Below are 16,771 nucleotides of genomic sequence, written 5' to 3' on the forward strand. Positions count from 1 at the left end.
CCGTTCATGTGTTCTTCAGGTCTAAAGCCCGTCACGTGGTCCTTTCTAAGGAGCACTAAATCACAGGACTGCGGCAGAGACTTTGAAACACAAGGGAACACTTGCTAACCTAGGCCCGTCTCTTGATGTACCATCTGGAAACCATGAGTTCAGTGAGCCTGGGTGCTCGCTGAAGGGTCTGCCTGGACTGCAGCCATAAAATATGACCCACCTGTTGGGCAGGGTGTCCCCGAGGCAGAAGCTCTGTCCCAAATCTCAAGGCCTCAGCTGGGGCACTGATGATGGCTTTGAGCTAAGTAGACGGGAGCTTTCATGCTGCCCCATCCTGTTTGTCTGCCAGCTTATGTGCAGCCTTGGCCCTTCATTAACTTAGGTTTAGAAAGATATGCTAGGTATTAGCGTTAAACCTTCCAGTGATGAGTATTGTTTCCCTGACCATTCCCACCACCCCCCTTCCAGGTCTGAGTTGCATGATCACGCCATGCACACAGGGACACACCACGGTGTACTGTACTGATTATTTTGTCATGAAGGCACGAACTGTGTGTGTGTCCTCTGTCATATCCTCAGTGAATGGTGCAGGTTCTGGCCCATAGGGTGTGCTAGGGAAATAGCTGTTGGGTGAAGGAACGAATGACAGTAGTTCGTAGTAAGCCAAAGTGCCCTGTTTCTTGTCTTCTATGCTTTATTCAATACTTCATTCAATATTTACTGAAACTCTTCCTCTAAGTGTGATGCTCAAACTTCCTGTGGGACCCCCTGATGGGTGTGTGTAAAAATGTCAACTTTGGGGCCCCATCCCAGACTACTGAGTCAGGCAGAATCTTAAGCCAGGGACCCAGGAAGCTGCATTCTTAATAATCACCCCAGGGCTTCCCTGGTGGCGCAGTGGTTGAGAGTCCACCTGCCGATGCAGGGGACACGGGTTCGTGCCCCGGTCCGGGAGGATCCTACGTGCCACGGAGCGGCTGGGCCCGTGAGCCATGGCCGCCGAGCCTGCGCGTCCGGAGCCTGTGCTCCACAACGGGAGAGGCTACAACAGTGTGAGGCCCACGTACCGCAAAAAAAAAAAAAATCACCCCAGGCAGTTTTTTTCTTATAGTCTACAAAGGTTTGAGAACCACTGCTTTAATAGGCAGACACACATTAATATAATACATTTTAATAAAGTTATACAGAAAGCAGGTAAAATTGTCCTAAGATAGAAATACATAAAGGATAGAACTCAATTATCCATACAGTACTTATTAGTACCTACCATGTGGCAGCCACTGTTCCAGGCACCAAAGGCAGAGTGGGCAGCAGGAGAGACATGATTTCATGGTCAGTTGGAGAGACAGACTGTGAGTAAAATAGACAGTTGTGAATTGTGATAAGTGTATGAAGGAAGAAATGAAAGCCAGAATTATTGACAGATAGCCATGGGCTTCTCTGAGGAGACATTTACTCTGAGGCTGGAAGAATGAGAGGAAACTCGTCCGTGTGGAGAGTTAAGGGTAGGGAATGGGGAGGATGGTCCAGAGAGAAGGGACCCGTTTGTGAGAAGCTCAAGGAAGAAAAGAGCTTGGCCAAGTTGAGTAGCTGAAAGTTTACAGTGAGGGACAGTGGTAAGAAATGAGACCAGGAGGGAAGCAGAGACAGATTACTCAGTGACACATGGAGGACCTAAGTACAATGAGTGACTTCATCCTAAGTACGGGGGAAGCTGTTTCAGTGTTGGCAGAGACATCATGGTACAGTATGTGCTTTAGAAAGATTTATCTGCTGCTATGTGGAGAACACATTGGAGGGAGGGTGGACGTGCAGGCAGAGTGCGTGAGGGGATTACTCAGTCCAGGTGACAGGTGACAGTGGCCTGCAGAGACAAGACGTGAGTGGATTCAAGAGGGAAAACAAAGGGTGAATCCTGGAAAGGGGCTGGAAATGGGTGGAGGGCAGTGAAGAGAAGACAGCTGGGTAGATGGTAGGAGCCAACCAAGAATAGTGTGGTCAGTTCTAAAGGGGGTTGGGCTGGTAAAGAAGCCAGGAAGGTTTCCATGGTGGGGCTTGAAGGATGAATGTTCCCAAGCCAACTAGGATGACCAAGAGAAAGAGGAGGAGGAGGAGGTAGGAGGGGCATTCCTTGGAGAGGATTCAGTCTGATAAGGCTCAAAGCCAAAGAACACTAGTACTCTGGACAGTGCATTGACAGTTGCAGACGTACAATAAACGCGCATTGAACATTTAGGTGGGCCTTAGACAGGGAAAGCATATACATAGTGGTCAGTAGTATGAGCTGTAGAACCAAAACACCTCAGAATCTGGCTTCGCCAGTAACTTTGCCTCTGTGAGCTTCAGTTTCCTCCAATGTAAAGTGGGAAATTAGTAACAATATCAACCTTGTTGAGAAATTGTGAAGAACAAATGTGATCTATACAAGGCGCTTGGCCCAGTGCCTGCCTGACAGAGGTAAGCACACTATAAGTGTTACAGGTGTTTGTTCTGAGGCTCCGTGAGCAGTAAATTGACCAGAATATTTGGACTTGAAGTCAGGGAATTCTGCAAGCTAGTCTTGACCCAGAGCTCAACAAGTTAGGTCAACTCGAGTGTCTTAAATACTTAGGGCATCAGTTGCCTCATCTATAAAATGAGCAAATTAGAAGAATTACTGGTTGTAAACTACCTCATAGTTCTAAAATGCTTTGATCCTAATATGTAAGAAGTTATCATCCAAAGAAGACTTACATAATACCTCATCTATTCAATTTAAACTGCAGTAATCTTTTTGGCTGGTGCTGTAGTAGCTCAGCAGTAGAAAATCAGCATATACTCTCTAGTGTAATACATGAAAGAAATTAGGTAGATGTACAGTAACAGCCCTTGGCCAAGTTATGACTATAGACATACCACCTCGCCTAATATATTAATATTAGTATAGGACTGGTGAAAAAATAGACAAGCTATAAATGGTTATAGTGGACTAAGATTATTTTGAGCCTGTTTGGAAGATTGTTTTTGTTTTAATTGAAGTAAACCTGGTAGATTGAAGATGTTAATGCAGTTCGCTCACTGAAGCTTACTTCTTAAATATGCAGGCATGGACCATAAGGTTCTGAAGTCAGCATTCCTCAGGTGTTTAAAGCGGACGAAGGATTTAAAATCTATCACTCGTTTACCGTAGAAATATGACTCTGATAACCACCCTTTCCTTCAGTGCCTCTTACATGAAGCGCTAAACCTTTTTCTGACCTTACAGGTGAATAAAAGTTTCAAGCCCAGTCTTACAATTACAATAACTAACATTTATTGCATTTTAGGTGTACTTTGCAACTAAGTGTTAATATGTGTAAATCTCATAAAATCCTCAACCCAAAGAAGCATACCATTCCCTTTTGTAGCTGAGGAACCAAGGTTCAAAGAGATTTGTAACTTTCCTGAGGTTACCTAGCTAATGAAACCACTAAAGGGATGGGATGTTTTTGTTATATAATTTGGATTGTTGAAGGCTATCAGCCAAAGACTCTCAGAAACCAACACAAAATTATATTTATTTAAATATGATGTGCCAAGAAAAAATGCATACCCACGGAGCTATAAGGAAGAGAAAATAGGAGCTTAGTGGAGATTTGAGCTTGTACTGGGTGATTCTAATAAGGATTTAGGGAAGCAAGGATCGTTGCAGTGTTGTCAGGAAGCGCGATCGGTTTGGTGTCTTGGTAATTTTTATCTAGGAGGTGAGAATATTGAATAGGGACCAGATTGTCATCAGTCAAGAAATAATCCGCCCGTCTTAGTTGGAAGAGGGTAATGCTTAGTTACTTTGTGGTGTTGAGGTCCTCTGCCCTGACGTGATTGAGGATTATCTCCACTTTGTCCCTCCACGGTTGCAGAGTGGCCGTGTCTGAGGTCGCAGAGTGGCCGTGTCTGAGAAGTGTTTGTATTCTGCAAAAGTTGATGCGTAGTTACCCTCAGACACTACCACCTGGCTGTTAACTGTCCGGGTGCTTTCTCTCTCTTTATTCTTTTCCATCCTTCCTCTCTTTCCATACACTTCCCCCTCCCTCGAGTTATTTCATAGTAATTAACTAATCTCTTCCCTGTGAAGAATAATCCCCTGGTCATTATGTCCTGCCCTCTTCCCTGGGGAGTGTTAGCACAGGAAAGCTTTTAAGATCCACAGAGACCTAGTGTTGAATCCCAGCTCAGCCCCTTAACAGCTGTTTGACTTTAGGCAAGTCACTTCATCTTTTTGGCCTAGATTTCCTCATCTCTAAAAAAATGAGAATGATAACTACCTTGCAGGGTGTTTTGAAAATCAGAGATAATTTATGTAAAGTGCTTGACACACACAGTCCAATCTTAATAAATAGTGGCCACTGCCAAAAGCACGTAAATATTTGTCAAATGTTAATTAGCTTATACTTCATAATTCCTTACAGCAACAAAAATACTTTCTGTTAAATCAACTATTAGATTGTAAAAGGTCACGAAAGATGACCCTTTTTCCCTTCACAAAAGAGAAGAGCTAGACTTTCTGAATGAGATGATCTACCACTGGGTGTTAGTTATGATGAAACTTGCTGTCGTTACTTCTTATTTTATTTGAAATGAAAATAAAATACATAACATTACGGTACACATTTAACTAATGAAATATATAAGATCATTTTAAAGCTCACAGTGGTTCATTGCCTGATTAAACTTCATGAGATGGCAACAAGAATACTTTATTTATGCAGAAAATAATGGCTGGCTGATCAGGACTGTTAGGAATGGAAAACATAGCCTATTTTTATTATATGAGTAGAAAAAGGTCTTGTAAAATATTTCCAGTGAAAGTTGATTTCTTGTACAAGGCCAAGATTAGAATTAGATTATAGAAGGAATAAATACTAAAATTAGCTCTGAATCGTGGGGTGCTTTTTGTTTTCATCTTTGCATTTTTCTACATTTTTCAGGCTTTTTACACAAATCGTACTACATTCATGACCAGAAAAAATGGTTTGGCAGAGCCAGAAACCACCAAAAAAAGGCATTTAGTCTTCTAAAAGTCCTTTTTTTCCTGAAGTTACAGTCCTCTCAGCTATGGTTGCCACAGTCTTGACATGGTGTGTATGTGTGTGTGCACGTGTGCACATGCCCATGTATGTGCACATGTGTCTCATTAAACATCCTAAGGCACGCTAGACAGAGAATGGTCTTTGAGATTCTAGTTCAGAATTACCTCAAACGTGTGCATTCTGGGAACTGGGACGGTCCATCCCAAATGGTTGGAGTGTTGCTGAGATAGTGTCATCTCCTTTATTGGATCTCTGGTTGTTTTATGTGAGCGTTCATAACACGATTCTAGGAGAAAGACAATTGAAAGCATCCTGCTAATGAAAAAAGTTATTACTTTTTTGACTCACTGTTTGTGCGTTCCCTTCTTTCCACTCCCCCTCCCCCAACCATCACCCATCCTCACATTAGAAGTCGGGCCTTCATTTTCGACACACGGATAACACCGTCCAGTGGTTAAGAGCGATGGAGTCTATTGGTCTACCCAAGGTAAGCCTGAACTGGGAAGACAAAAGGGGTAATGCAAACACCTCACTGTGGAAAGGAATTTAGCAGACTGGGGTACGTTAATGCAGCAAATGTCCTATTGCCTCAGAAATGAGAAATGTGAGAACTAACAGAAATATGGAAAGGCCTATAAAAAGTAACATATGGCAAGAACTCAGATTGAGAGCAGCCAGGTGAATGTGTGTATAAATTAAACAAGGTATAAAGCAGAAACGGACACACCATTGTAAAGCAATTATACTCTAATAAAGATGTTAAAAAAGAGAAAAAACCCACTTAATATAAAAATTAATTAATTAATTAATTAAAAAAATAAATTAAACAAGGTCAGAGCAGGCTTTGGCTGGTAGATAGTTGACTTAGAAGAGCCACCTTGGGGCTTCCCTGGTGGCACAGTGGTTGAGAGTCCGCTTGCCGATGCAGGGGACACAGATTCGTGCCCCGGGTCCGGGAGGATCCCACATGCCGCGGAGCGGCTGGGCCCGTGAGCCATGGCCGCTGAGCCTGCACGTCCGGAGCCTGTGCTCTGCAACGGGAGAGGCCACAACCGTGAGAGGCCTGCGTACCGCAAAAAAAAAAAAAAAAAAAAAAAAAAGAAGAGCCACCTCCCTTTTTTTGTTGCTTTTTATACTTAAGATTCCAAGTCTCATTGTATCCATATATATTGTATCACTATAAATCATCATTATAAATTTATTTTGATAAAGTATTATTATAAATCATAGTATCACTTTAAATTTTACTGGCTAGGGGGTTAGAGCTCTTACTCTTGAAATAGATCTCCCAAATAAAACTCATTCAGCAAATATTCAGAACTTGTTAAAAATTCAAAGAGCGGGCACCCTTACACCTGTGAGATATATAGACAAGTGGAGGAAATGAAGAAATAATTACATGTGATAGAAATTGTAGAGCTATTTCTTAAACTTCTTGTTTTGAAATAATTTTAGAATCACAGGAAGTTGCAAAAATAGTACATCTTTGTGTAAACTTCATTCAGCTTCCCCTAATGGTGACATCTCATAACTGTAGTACAGAATTAAATTGACATTGGTGTATTAATGTTAACTAGACTCCAGATTTTATTCAGTGTTCACCATTTTTATATGCATTCATTTGTGTGTGTGTGTGTGTGTAGTTCTATGCATGAATAGATTTGTGTGACCACCACCACAATCAAGAAGCAGATACTGCAGAGAGATTGGCCATTATATATAGCATCCCTTCCCCAGCCCTGTCTCCTGGCAGCCACTAATCTATTCTTCATCTCTATAGTTTTGTCATTTTGAGAATGTTATAGAAATGGAACCATACAGTAGGTAACCTTTTGAGATTGACTTTTTTCACTAAGCATAATTCACTTGGGATCCATCAGGTTTCTATATGTACCAATAGTTCCCTTTTTTGAATTGCTTAATATGTACAGCTACTTTAAAGAAATGATTTAAGAGTGGTCCAGCAAGGGTATCAGCTACTGACTTATTTAGACCTATGTTGTTGTTCTTATTAGTAATCCAGGTTTGCAATTAAAAACACACCCCACAACGAAAACAAAGGACTCCTTCATGTAAATTATGAATGCCTTTTTTTAATACATTTGTGCTAATACCTGTTTTAACTCAGTTCCTTTTTTCTTGCAATAGTCAATGTTGATCTATTTTATTTTGCCTTTTTTAATCAAACTACTTTCCCTTCTAAAATGTTGAAAACATTGAATAGTGTTCCTTTCTGGGCAATAGTTATAACAGAGAGTTCATGTTTATTTCTAAACTGCAATTTAGTAAGTACTAACAGGGTGTTGAGTGGTAAACAGATTAATAAAGACACATTCAAATGCAGTTTTTCTGTATGAGGCAGCATATGTTAGATTAGGATAGTTTCGTTATGATTTAAACCTTCTCAAATTGTGTGTATGTTGGACCACATTTATTTTGATTTTAAGCCAAACAAGTGATCCATGTAACAGATTCTATTTTAACCCTGATGTTTATTATGAAATCAGTGATACATTACATTGCAGGAAATGAGAGGCCAACAGTATACTGAATTGACTTTGATATATTAATTAATTCCTTCATTTATCAATATGAGCTGCCTACCCTGTGCTCAGTATCATGTTACACATTAGAGTTACAATGTTGTAGAAAACATTTCGGTAAACTATAAATTGATCCCATCTTCTATAAATTGAAGAAGAAGACATATTCATAATGATTTTCCAGGAGAAATATCAATGTAAAAGGTTCTTGTTTAAAGAAGAGAGGGAGAGTTATAGTGGTCCTCTGCTTACATAGTAGAATTTTAAACCTAGTCATATTCTTCTGAATTGGGAATCCTCTTCTCATTGATATTGTAACAGCAAATGTATTAAAGGAAAGTTGGAAAGACCTTTGCAATTTCATAAGCTACAGATATTTCTGTAAGCACTCAGTGACTGTACATTTGTAGCTCAAGAAGCTTTGCTTTTCTCTTTTCTTAGCTTTTTTCAATGTCCAGTAGAAAATTGTGCTTGAGTATCAAGTACTACTATATGGTACATGTTTTAATTTTAGTTTTTATGTTAAATTTTATAAAATATTTACTGAAAGCAAGTAATGCCAACAAGCTTATCTTAATCTCAGAAGCTTCAATCCTAATTACTCATTTTTGGTGCCCCATTCTGAAATCTGTTTCTTATTAGGCTTTTAGTTTCAAGCTCAAGAAGGGAATAAAGGTGTATTAAAAGTTTTAGTGTTCAGACTTTTCAGTCTACTAACTCCATACATAGATGGTTATCCAAAAGAAGCAATCAGGTGCTCAGAAAATGCAGGGATATTTATTGTAGTGACTTATAATAGGGACAAAATTGAGGGTAAAAAACTGTTCAACCCTGGAGAACTGGTTATAATTATGGTTCAAAAATATCAAAGAATCATATGCATCTATTTAGAAATAATGTTCTTACAGAGTAATGAAAGGAATGGAAAACAGTCATGTTCTATTAAGTGTTAAATAGGTTTATAATACATGCAGTTTGGTTTTTAAACACTCACATACATAAACATAAAAAATCAGAGACATACAGAAAAAAGACTGGAAGAAAATATACCAAAATGCTAATAGTGACGATCTGGAGGTGGGATTATAGGTATTTTCCTTTCATACTTTATCTCCCTTCCAGATTTTATTCAGCGAAAATGGATACTTTTTTTTTTCTGCTTAAAGTAATACATGCATATGTGTGCATTGTATGTGTGTACACGCATGTCTACAGAACTGTGTAGCCAAGTTCTTAACAACGTAATAAAATGCTTTCAAGAGGACACCCTTCTCTGGGCAGTCACAAGAGTGACTCTGATACAGAAAGCAAAGCCTACACGGGCTCATGCCTTGTGCAATGAAACTGCTACCCAGCCCTGTGGACAAAGCCTTCTTGGAGTGGCTGACTGTGAATCCCCCACTCTCCTGAGCCACTAGGAGGCGCTGTCAGGCAGGGGACCAGATGCAGTGATTGGTCTGCATGAAGAACAAGATGAGGCACAACTGGAGTTTCCTCTTCATTTAAATAAATATAGAACAGCAAGGACAATCAGAGTAGGGTCGTTTGGGAGAGTTAAAGTAATTGTGAAAAGCAATACATAATAAACACATTTTCCCCTTTTGTTTTCCAGATATTTTACCCAGAAACAACAGATGTCTATGACCGGAAAAACATACCAAGAATGATATATTGCATTCATGCACTGAGGTGGGAAAAAAAAATACATTTGAAGTCTAGGAAGTAAATTTAAATAAAACCACAATTTCAGTTTTGAAAGAGAGCTCTTTTTTTTTCAAGTTTTTTTAATAATCTGAACTTCTTTTTAAATTGAGTTGTTACAAATTTGCTGGTATAAAATTAAGGTAATTGTCACATAAAAACAATACTTGAACTTGAAAAATATTTTTCTGTTTTTTTAATCCATTTCAAAATAGAAAACCAGAAAATGAATGAAAGATCTGTGAGTATAGTAAGGAGAAAATTTTAATTGAAATTTCTAGGAATCTGATAATAAGGTGCTACCATATTCTTCAGTTATGATCTACTTTACAAATATAGCCAAAATGCATCAAATGAACAGCTTTAATAGTCATACATTTGGTTTTCATACTCTTAAAATCATTAGCTTGGCTCAATTCTTAGCATAGATTAATGGAAATCACTCTAAAAAAGTCTTTTGAACTTTCGTTCACTAGAACTTGTACCGTAAGGGTAAAGAAGAAACTTAGAAGTTGCTTTAAATTAGTCAAATCGCGATACATTCATTTTTTTAAAGCAATTGTTTGATATCTTAATTTTTTTAAATATTGAAATTCTACGAGTCACAGATTGTTTCTTACTTTATTGGCCTGGGAGCAATGTGATTTTTAGATGGTAAAAATGATTCTAAAAATCCAGTTTGTGGCTGTTGTCTTGTGTGTACACAGGTAATGGCTGGAAGGCTTCATGTCTAATTAAATTTTAAATTTCTTTTAGAACATCTGCCTTGTGTTTATATCACTAGAAGTCATTTTCCTGGCACCATCTTCAGCCTAGAGGTTTATATTAACTTCTTCCTGGCTTTCTTCCTCTCTAAAGGAGAAGATTTTTATAATAATTCATTACAATGCTGGCTTACTAAAGAATTTCGATTATATTAAATAATTTGACTCTCCCACCCCATCGGTCCTTACGAGATTTCTTTGGAAGACGACAGTTGCTTGAAATTCAGACCAAATGTAGGTGCCTATTCTGTGATTTCCTTTTACTCTAGTAATTTAGGACAACTGGGAAAAAACGGCTTCTATGCCTGCCCCCTCATATGTGGCTAGTATATCATTATTCCAGCAGGTTTTCTAAAAGCTTTTTGTGCACAAGTGCTCATTTTGAGGAATATTATCAAATGTGTTGCCCAACATGCTTGGTCAATGCTTTTCAGTGCCTAGAATCATCACTTGACACTTTGTGACCTGCTAAGCCAGCCATTGGTTAATCATTATGGTATCCATGCATCAGGGTGCTAATCTCCAAATCCGTAGCCTGCTCATGGGTGTCTTCTGTAAGCTAAAATTGATTTCCTGCAGTGGACACCTGGGGTGTTAATGTAAGCAGCTTATAAAGAAATGGTGCGCTAAGTTCCTTTCTGGTGATGTCACTGTTGTAAAGAAGTTACAGAGAACAGCACTGAGACTTACAAATGTATGCCTGCCATAGTTTTAACAATGGCTTGAACAGCTTGGTAAACAAAGAAAAGGCAACTTCCTGCTTTCTCTGACAGTTTTTCTCAGGTATTTAGTTACTCATCCTGGAAGTCTCTGTTACTGGAGCAGATTCCTGCTGAATGTTATTCACCAGATCTGAATTTAAGTAGGAATTTTAAAAGTAGGATCTTGAAAAGCAATAGTCTCTTAATGAACGGCATTCTCTGGGAGACTCTCCTTCACTTTTCTCTGTTCTAAACTTACTGTATGGCTGCTCCTTGACAGGGAACGGAGAAGTCTCAGGTGTATCTAATGTTTTTTTCTATCAAAACGTTTACCTATTCAGTCAGTTACTCAGACGAGGCTGATATTCTGCTCTGTTGGGCCAGACACATTTGGAAGCTGGGTGGCAGAGCCATTTCATAAGTACAGTGGGTTTGGCCTCACTGCATGATTAGAAGTGGTGCTGAAAATGAACAAAGACATCCTCAGCCGTTATATCCTGGCTGCAGATACAGCAGTGTTGGTGGTGTAGAGAGCTGGCATTACCTGCCAGGGAATTAAGCAGGTCAGAAGTTCTGATTATAGATCAGGAGCCAGGCAGGAAGATCCTCTGCCTTCCTCCTGCCCCAACCTATGGGCCTGACTTGATCTACAGAGTTCACGCCTGGCCCTGCCAGCTGGTCTTCTGTTCCCTGTCTTCTTTTTTTTTTTTTTTTTTTTAACACCTTTATTGGAGTATAATTGCTTTACAGTGGTGTGTTAGTGTTCCCTGTCTTCCTGATTTGGGCTTAACAACCTCATTAAGATGCCCTGGGTTCTTGCCCTTGCTTCCTGCTTGTGTCTACTTTTCCCTTTTCCTGCCTGCCTCACCTTTTCACTTGATTTCTAACCCCCGTGCCCAGGCCTGCCATTCATCACTCTCTCTGTCAGTTCAGCTGGGTGTTCTCAAGCGCAGACTCCAGCCAGTGTTAGCACAGCGGCCCCGCTGGGAATCCTGAAGCTCTGCCTAATGTAGAGACTCACCTCAGAAATGAGTGGCCTCATGCTCTTTTCAAAGAAATGTTTATCATCTTTTCCTTATTTAAAGTAAAAAATATGTTCATTGTAGAAAACATTGGAAAATTTGAAACTGAGTTCCCCTAAAACCGAGTTCTTCTGGCAAGTTTATGATTAACCTCTCTATCTAAAACTTTATTTCCTTTCTTATCCTGCACGTGTTCCCCCTCAAGATTGAGGAGTCTCAAAGAAAAGGGTGGATTAAAGCTGAGCAGGACCCTCTGGGGCCTTCCTGGGTACAGAACCCCCTTCATGTCCCCTGTCTCTTGTGGACAGAAAAAAAAGACTTTAGTTTCCTAGGCCTTCCCCCAGTTCCAAAGAGCAGGCTCAAGTAGTAAATGATTAGGACAGGGGACTCCTAGTTCCTCCTGAAGGGATATAGATAACAATCTGATGCATATCTCTGAGTTCTGCAGAAACTAAGACCCTCACCCAGGTAGAGGATGGTGACTACATGCTGAACATGAGCATGTAGACCTCAGACTGGTTGGAACCAGAAGGCTGAGATTCCCAGAGCATCACCCTGTTACCTCACCACCAACCAATCTGAGCAGATCCTGCATTCTAGGACCCTCTCCCCAAACATTGTCTTTAAAACCCTTGCCTGAAAGCCATCAGAGAGTTCGGGTCTTTTGAGCACAAGCTGCCCATTCTCCTTGCTTGGCCCTGCAATAAACCTTTCTCTGCTCCAGACGCTGACATTTCAGTACCAAGTGACAACGACTGTTTGTAACTATTTTGGTGTTCTGGACTTAAAAAAATATATATGGCATGTTTTTCTTTTGTGTCTTTATTTGGAATATTTAAAGCCTTCACAATAAAAGGAGCCACCTCATGGAGTGAGAGCCTTGCTAACGAGTTACTACTAATTTTTTTCTGTCTGGAAGCCATGGAAAAGAACACTTTTTGCCTGTTATTTATTGCTCAATGTATTAAGCAACTGTTAAATGTTTAAACATTATATAATTGAATTCCTTTAAATTATTAAATTTAGTAGATTGCTTTCTTAAAAAAAAATTTTTTTTTGATGTGGATCATTTTTTTAAAGTCTTTATTGAATTTGTTACAATATTGCTTCTGTGTTATGTTTTTTGGTTTTTTGGTCACGAGCCATATGGGATCTTAGCTCCCTGACCAGGGATTGAAACTACACCCCCTGCATTGGAAGGCAAAGTCTTAACCACTGGACTGCCAGGAAAGTCCCAGTAGACTGCTTTTTTGAACACCTCAAATACCTTAAAACACAAGTAAAATGCCCAGATACATTATTACAAACTTACTACACTTAAACCTATCCTAAAAGATCCATACTACAGGTTTCACTCGTATTTTTGTTATTTATCCACTAATTTTTTTTAAACAGGAAGCTTGCTAACCTCTCATTTTATTGTTATTTTTATTTATTTATTTTTGGCTGCTCAGGTCTTAGTTGCGGCACGCAGGATCTTTCGTTGCGGTGCACGGGCTTCTCTCTAGTTGTGGCATGCGGGCTTAGTAGTTGCGGCATGTGGACTAAGTTGCCCTGCAGCATGTGGGATCTCAGTTCCCCAACCAGGGATTGAACGCACATCCCCTGCATTCTAAGGCAGATTCTTAACCACTGGACCACCAGGGAAGTCCCTCCACTAATTTTGACTCATCCTAGGGCTATAATATTTTGATACCTACCCAGAGTTCATATGGTTACCAGAAACAGAATACCTCTTCAGACCTACCCAGGTTACAGATCTGGTTTCTAACCAATCAATTGCCAGTCAGAACATGGTGCCAGTTCGGGTTCTTCTCCTAAGGTGAGTACAGCCTTGGTCACCAGGCATCAGACTCAACTTGATTTGTGAAATCAGCCAGACCTTGTCATTTTTCTGTATATGGCTTTCAGGTAGGTTTTTGTTTTTGTTTTTGTTTGCGGTGCACGGGCCTCTCACTGTTGTGGCCTCTCCCATTGCGGAGCATAGGCTCCGGACGCGCAGGCTCAGCGGCCATGGCTCACAGGCCCAGCCACTCCACAGCATGTGGGATCTTCCTGGACCGGGGCACGAACCCATGTCCCCTGCATCGGCAGGCGGACTCTCAACCATTGCGCCACCAGGGAAGCCCTCCGGTAGGTTTTTATTTACCATTCAGTCTCCACCCGCTGTCATCCAGAAATGATTTTCTTCCATGTCTTACTTGGCCAGTGTTACATAACCCATTGTCCTGTCATCATGATGTATTGGCCTGGTGTGTTAACATTATTAAAAACTGATGCATGCCTTTTGAATATTTTCTTGAAATTAGTTGGGCATTCTAGAGGTTCCTCCCCCAGGAGATGAGGGATGGACTCTGCTTGATGCTCTCTGGGACCATTTGGCTGATAGCATTTGGGATCCTGTTTCTGGATCCTCTTTCTGCTTGGCTATTGAGTGTGACCATCAGTGCTGAACCCTCTTTTCATCTGGCTATTTTTGTCACCACCTGTGCTCCTCAGTCTGTTCTTATCTTGGGACACTTCCGTGGTTTTCCCGACTGTTTGGCTTACTCAGAGTTCCTGGTCTTTATTCTTTCTTGTAGTATAAATAGTACAAAAACAAGCACATACTTATACACTATAGACAGACATAGAAAAAACAAAGCACCTGTATTTTAATGACACTTCCCAACTTATTAAAATCCATACAAATATTATGTGTGTCTTATTTTATCTCTGTATTGCAACTTCCTTTTCGTATACTTCACACCATTCTCCTTTGAACACAGTTTTGAACTCCAGGCCTTTCTCAGATCTAACCAAGATTAGTGTCTTCTTTTTTGATGAACCAGATTGCTTCCATTTTGTCCTGGGACCTCTTTCTGGCCAGCTCCTTGGTCCTTGTAGCTCTGTCTCTTACATTTCTTTGAAATATCCTTGCTTTGTGGTCACAAGAGGATGTTCCAATCCTGCCCTGATTATTCCTGCCTTAAGGTATAGAATCAGCTACCCTTCAAGGATTCCTTTTAAGGTCATGTGTTTCTAACAATTTTCCTAGCTTAACGGATGAGGGTTCTGGATTCTGCTTTCTTACTGAATAAAGTTTGACGGTTAAGATTCTGCTACACTGACAGCAACAAGGTAAAGGCATGCCTGCCTCCCCTCTGGGTAAGGATGACTGTTTCTGCTGCAGATTATGTGGCTGCTGTCCAGTGGTCATGTTTTCAAATGCAGCGAAGATACCCAAATAGCACACCTTCGAGGCTTGACTTTGTGAAAATGGCTGTGGCAGCCCCACTTCTGGTTGGCCAGCTGTTCCAAGTACCCTGACTGTTTTGTGAAGAAGACCTCCTCTACCAGGTCTCCCACAAGGTCAGGTGGCTGCTTTGCTAACCAGGTTGCCTTTGAACCAGTTCCTCAGATACAAAGTTAACGCATATGTTTTCTTGTCTTATACTCCCTTCCCTTGGGACCCTTTTCCTGTTAAGAAACCAGTTGATGCCTTATACCAGATTGCTTGCATCTCAGACAGAGAACATATTTGCCTTTATGAATAGCTTCGTAGAGATAGTTCCTTAACCCCAAGGACAGACTGTAATCCTGTTTTCTCAGGAGGGAGATCTAGAGGTGGCAGGACTGGGGATTAAGGTGAGGGAGGGCAGCTGCACCTGCCATATCTTTCAAAATTCTTTCCACTGTTTGTACCATCTTCTCTCTCCCTCTTCCTATCCCAATTTAGTATTATGGCTCTACCTTTCCATCCTACTAAATTCTAAACTCTTTGAGGCTGTACACCATGTCTTGTCACCTAACACAGCACATGCACCATTGATTCCAACTTGAAGTCTCTGGAGTTTGTGTTTTTAACCTTTCACTTGGTTTAACTGGACTTATTTTTCTATGATAAGACTGCCTCAAGGTTCCCTTTACTTTTTATTGAAAGTTAGGTATAGAACGCTGGATTTTGACATATTAATAGGGACACATGTGACTGTAAGATGGAAACATAATTTTGTTCTGTGGGTAAAACCATTTAAAACATGGAGTCAGTAAGGGGAAATAGTAAAAGATTCTTAGTGTTGAAAGTGGGGAAACCACTGTGATAGGTTATTAATAAGTGGTTTGTATGAAGACTTAAGTACCAGGATAATAGCAATAATAAAAACAAAGACTAACACTTACTGAGCTTTTAATTACGTGCCTGGCACTGTTCCAAGTACTTTACGGGTATAATCTCATTTAATCCTCACGACATACGTTTTCTGTACACACTGCTATTAGTCTCATTTTATAACCACAGCAGGTGAGGCACAGAGTGGCTGGCCAAGGTCACACAGCTAGTGGCAGAGTTGGGATTCACACCCAGGCTGTGTGGCGCCAGAACCTGCACTGTTACTGAGGCCGCCAGTCATTGGCCTCAAAAGGGAGTCCAATATTTCCAGACTACTTAGAAAATGAAAAGAACAGTGGCATCATACTTGTACTTCAGCACAGGTCTCTAAACTGTTATATTTAGGATATTTATAAAGGAAGAATCCTAGAACTTCAGAACTGGAGGGACCTTGGGATGTTGAGTCCAGATCCTTCATTTCACAGATGAGAGAACTGAAGGATTAGGTTATGTGACTTGCTCAGAGTCACACATTGAGATCTTGCCAGTCTGTGGCCAGGATACAGGGCTTGACTCCAGTTCCGTCTTCTTTCTGGTCAGCCATGAGGCTTTGATTTACAAACATTCATCTCCCATGTGATAGCATAAAATGAACTACGTATGATGTGCTCCAGAAAAGTTGAAATAAATTCAGCCTCTGCCTTTTATGTTTGTATTTTATTACTGTAGCACCTCTTAATGTATATATTGAAAGTAGTAGAAAAAAACTCTAATAGGTTTGTGTGTATGTGTGTGTGTTTTACTTTCTTTATTGCTTCCCATACTTGAACTGATATTATCCGTACAAATGGAAGCACATGGGCCAGTGAGGCTTTTGCTGCCTTAGGGCAACCCCTCTGTAACTGGCCTCT

General features: G+C 40.3%; 1 protein-coding gene across 1 annotated transcript in view; it reads left to right on the plus strand.

The window, feature by feature from the left end:
• The window catches only part of IQGAP2 (IQ motif containing GTPase activating protein 2), a 296,229-nt gene that overhangs the window by 152,784 nt on the left and 126,674 nt on the right, over positions 1 to 16,771 (plus strand). Inside the window, exons 4-5 of the mRNA XM_060093062.1 lie at positions 5,449 to 5,526; positions 9,195 to 9,271. Of these exons, the coding sequence (XP_059949045.1) occupies positions 5,449 to 5,526; positions 9,195 to 9,271 (155 nt within the window). The remainder of the gene's footprint in view (positions 1 to 5,448; positions 5,527 to 9,194; positions 9,272 to 16,771) is intronic.

The sequence above is a fragment of the Mesoplodon densirostris genome, chromosome 3, assembly GCF_025265405.1.
Source record: "Mesoplodon densirostris isolate mMesDen1 chromosome 3, mMesDen1 primary haplotype, whole genome shotgun sequence".
Classification (NCBI taxonomy): domain Eukaryota; kingdom Metazoa; phylum Chordata; class Mammalia; order Artiodactyla; family Ziphiidae; genus Mesoplodon; species Mesoplodon densirostris.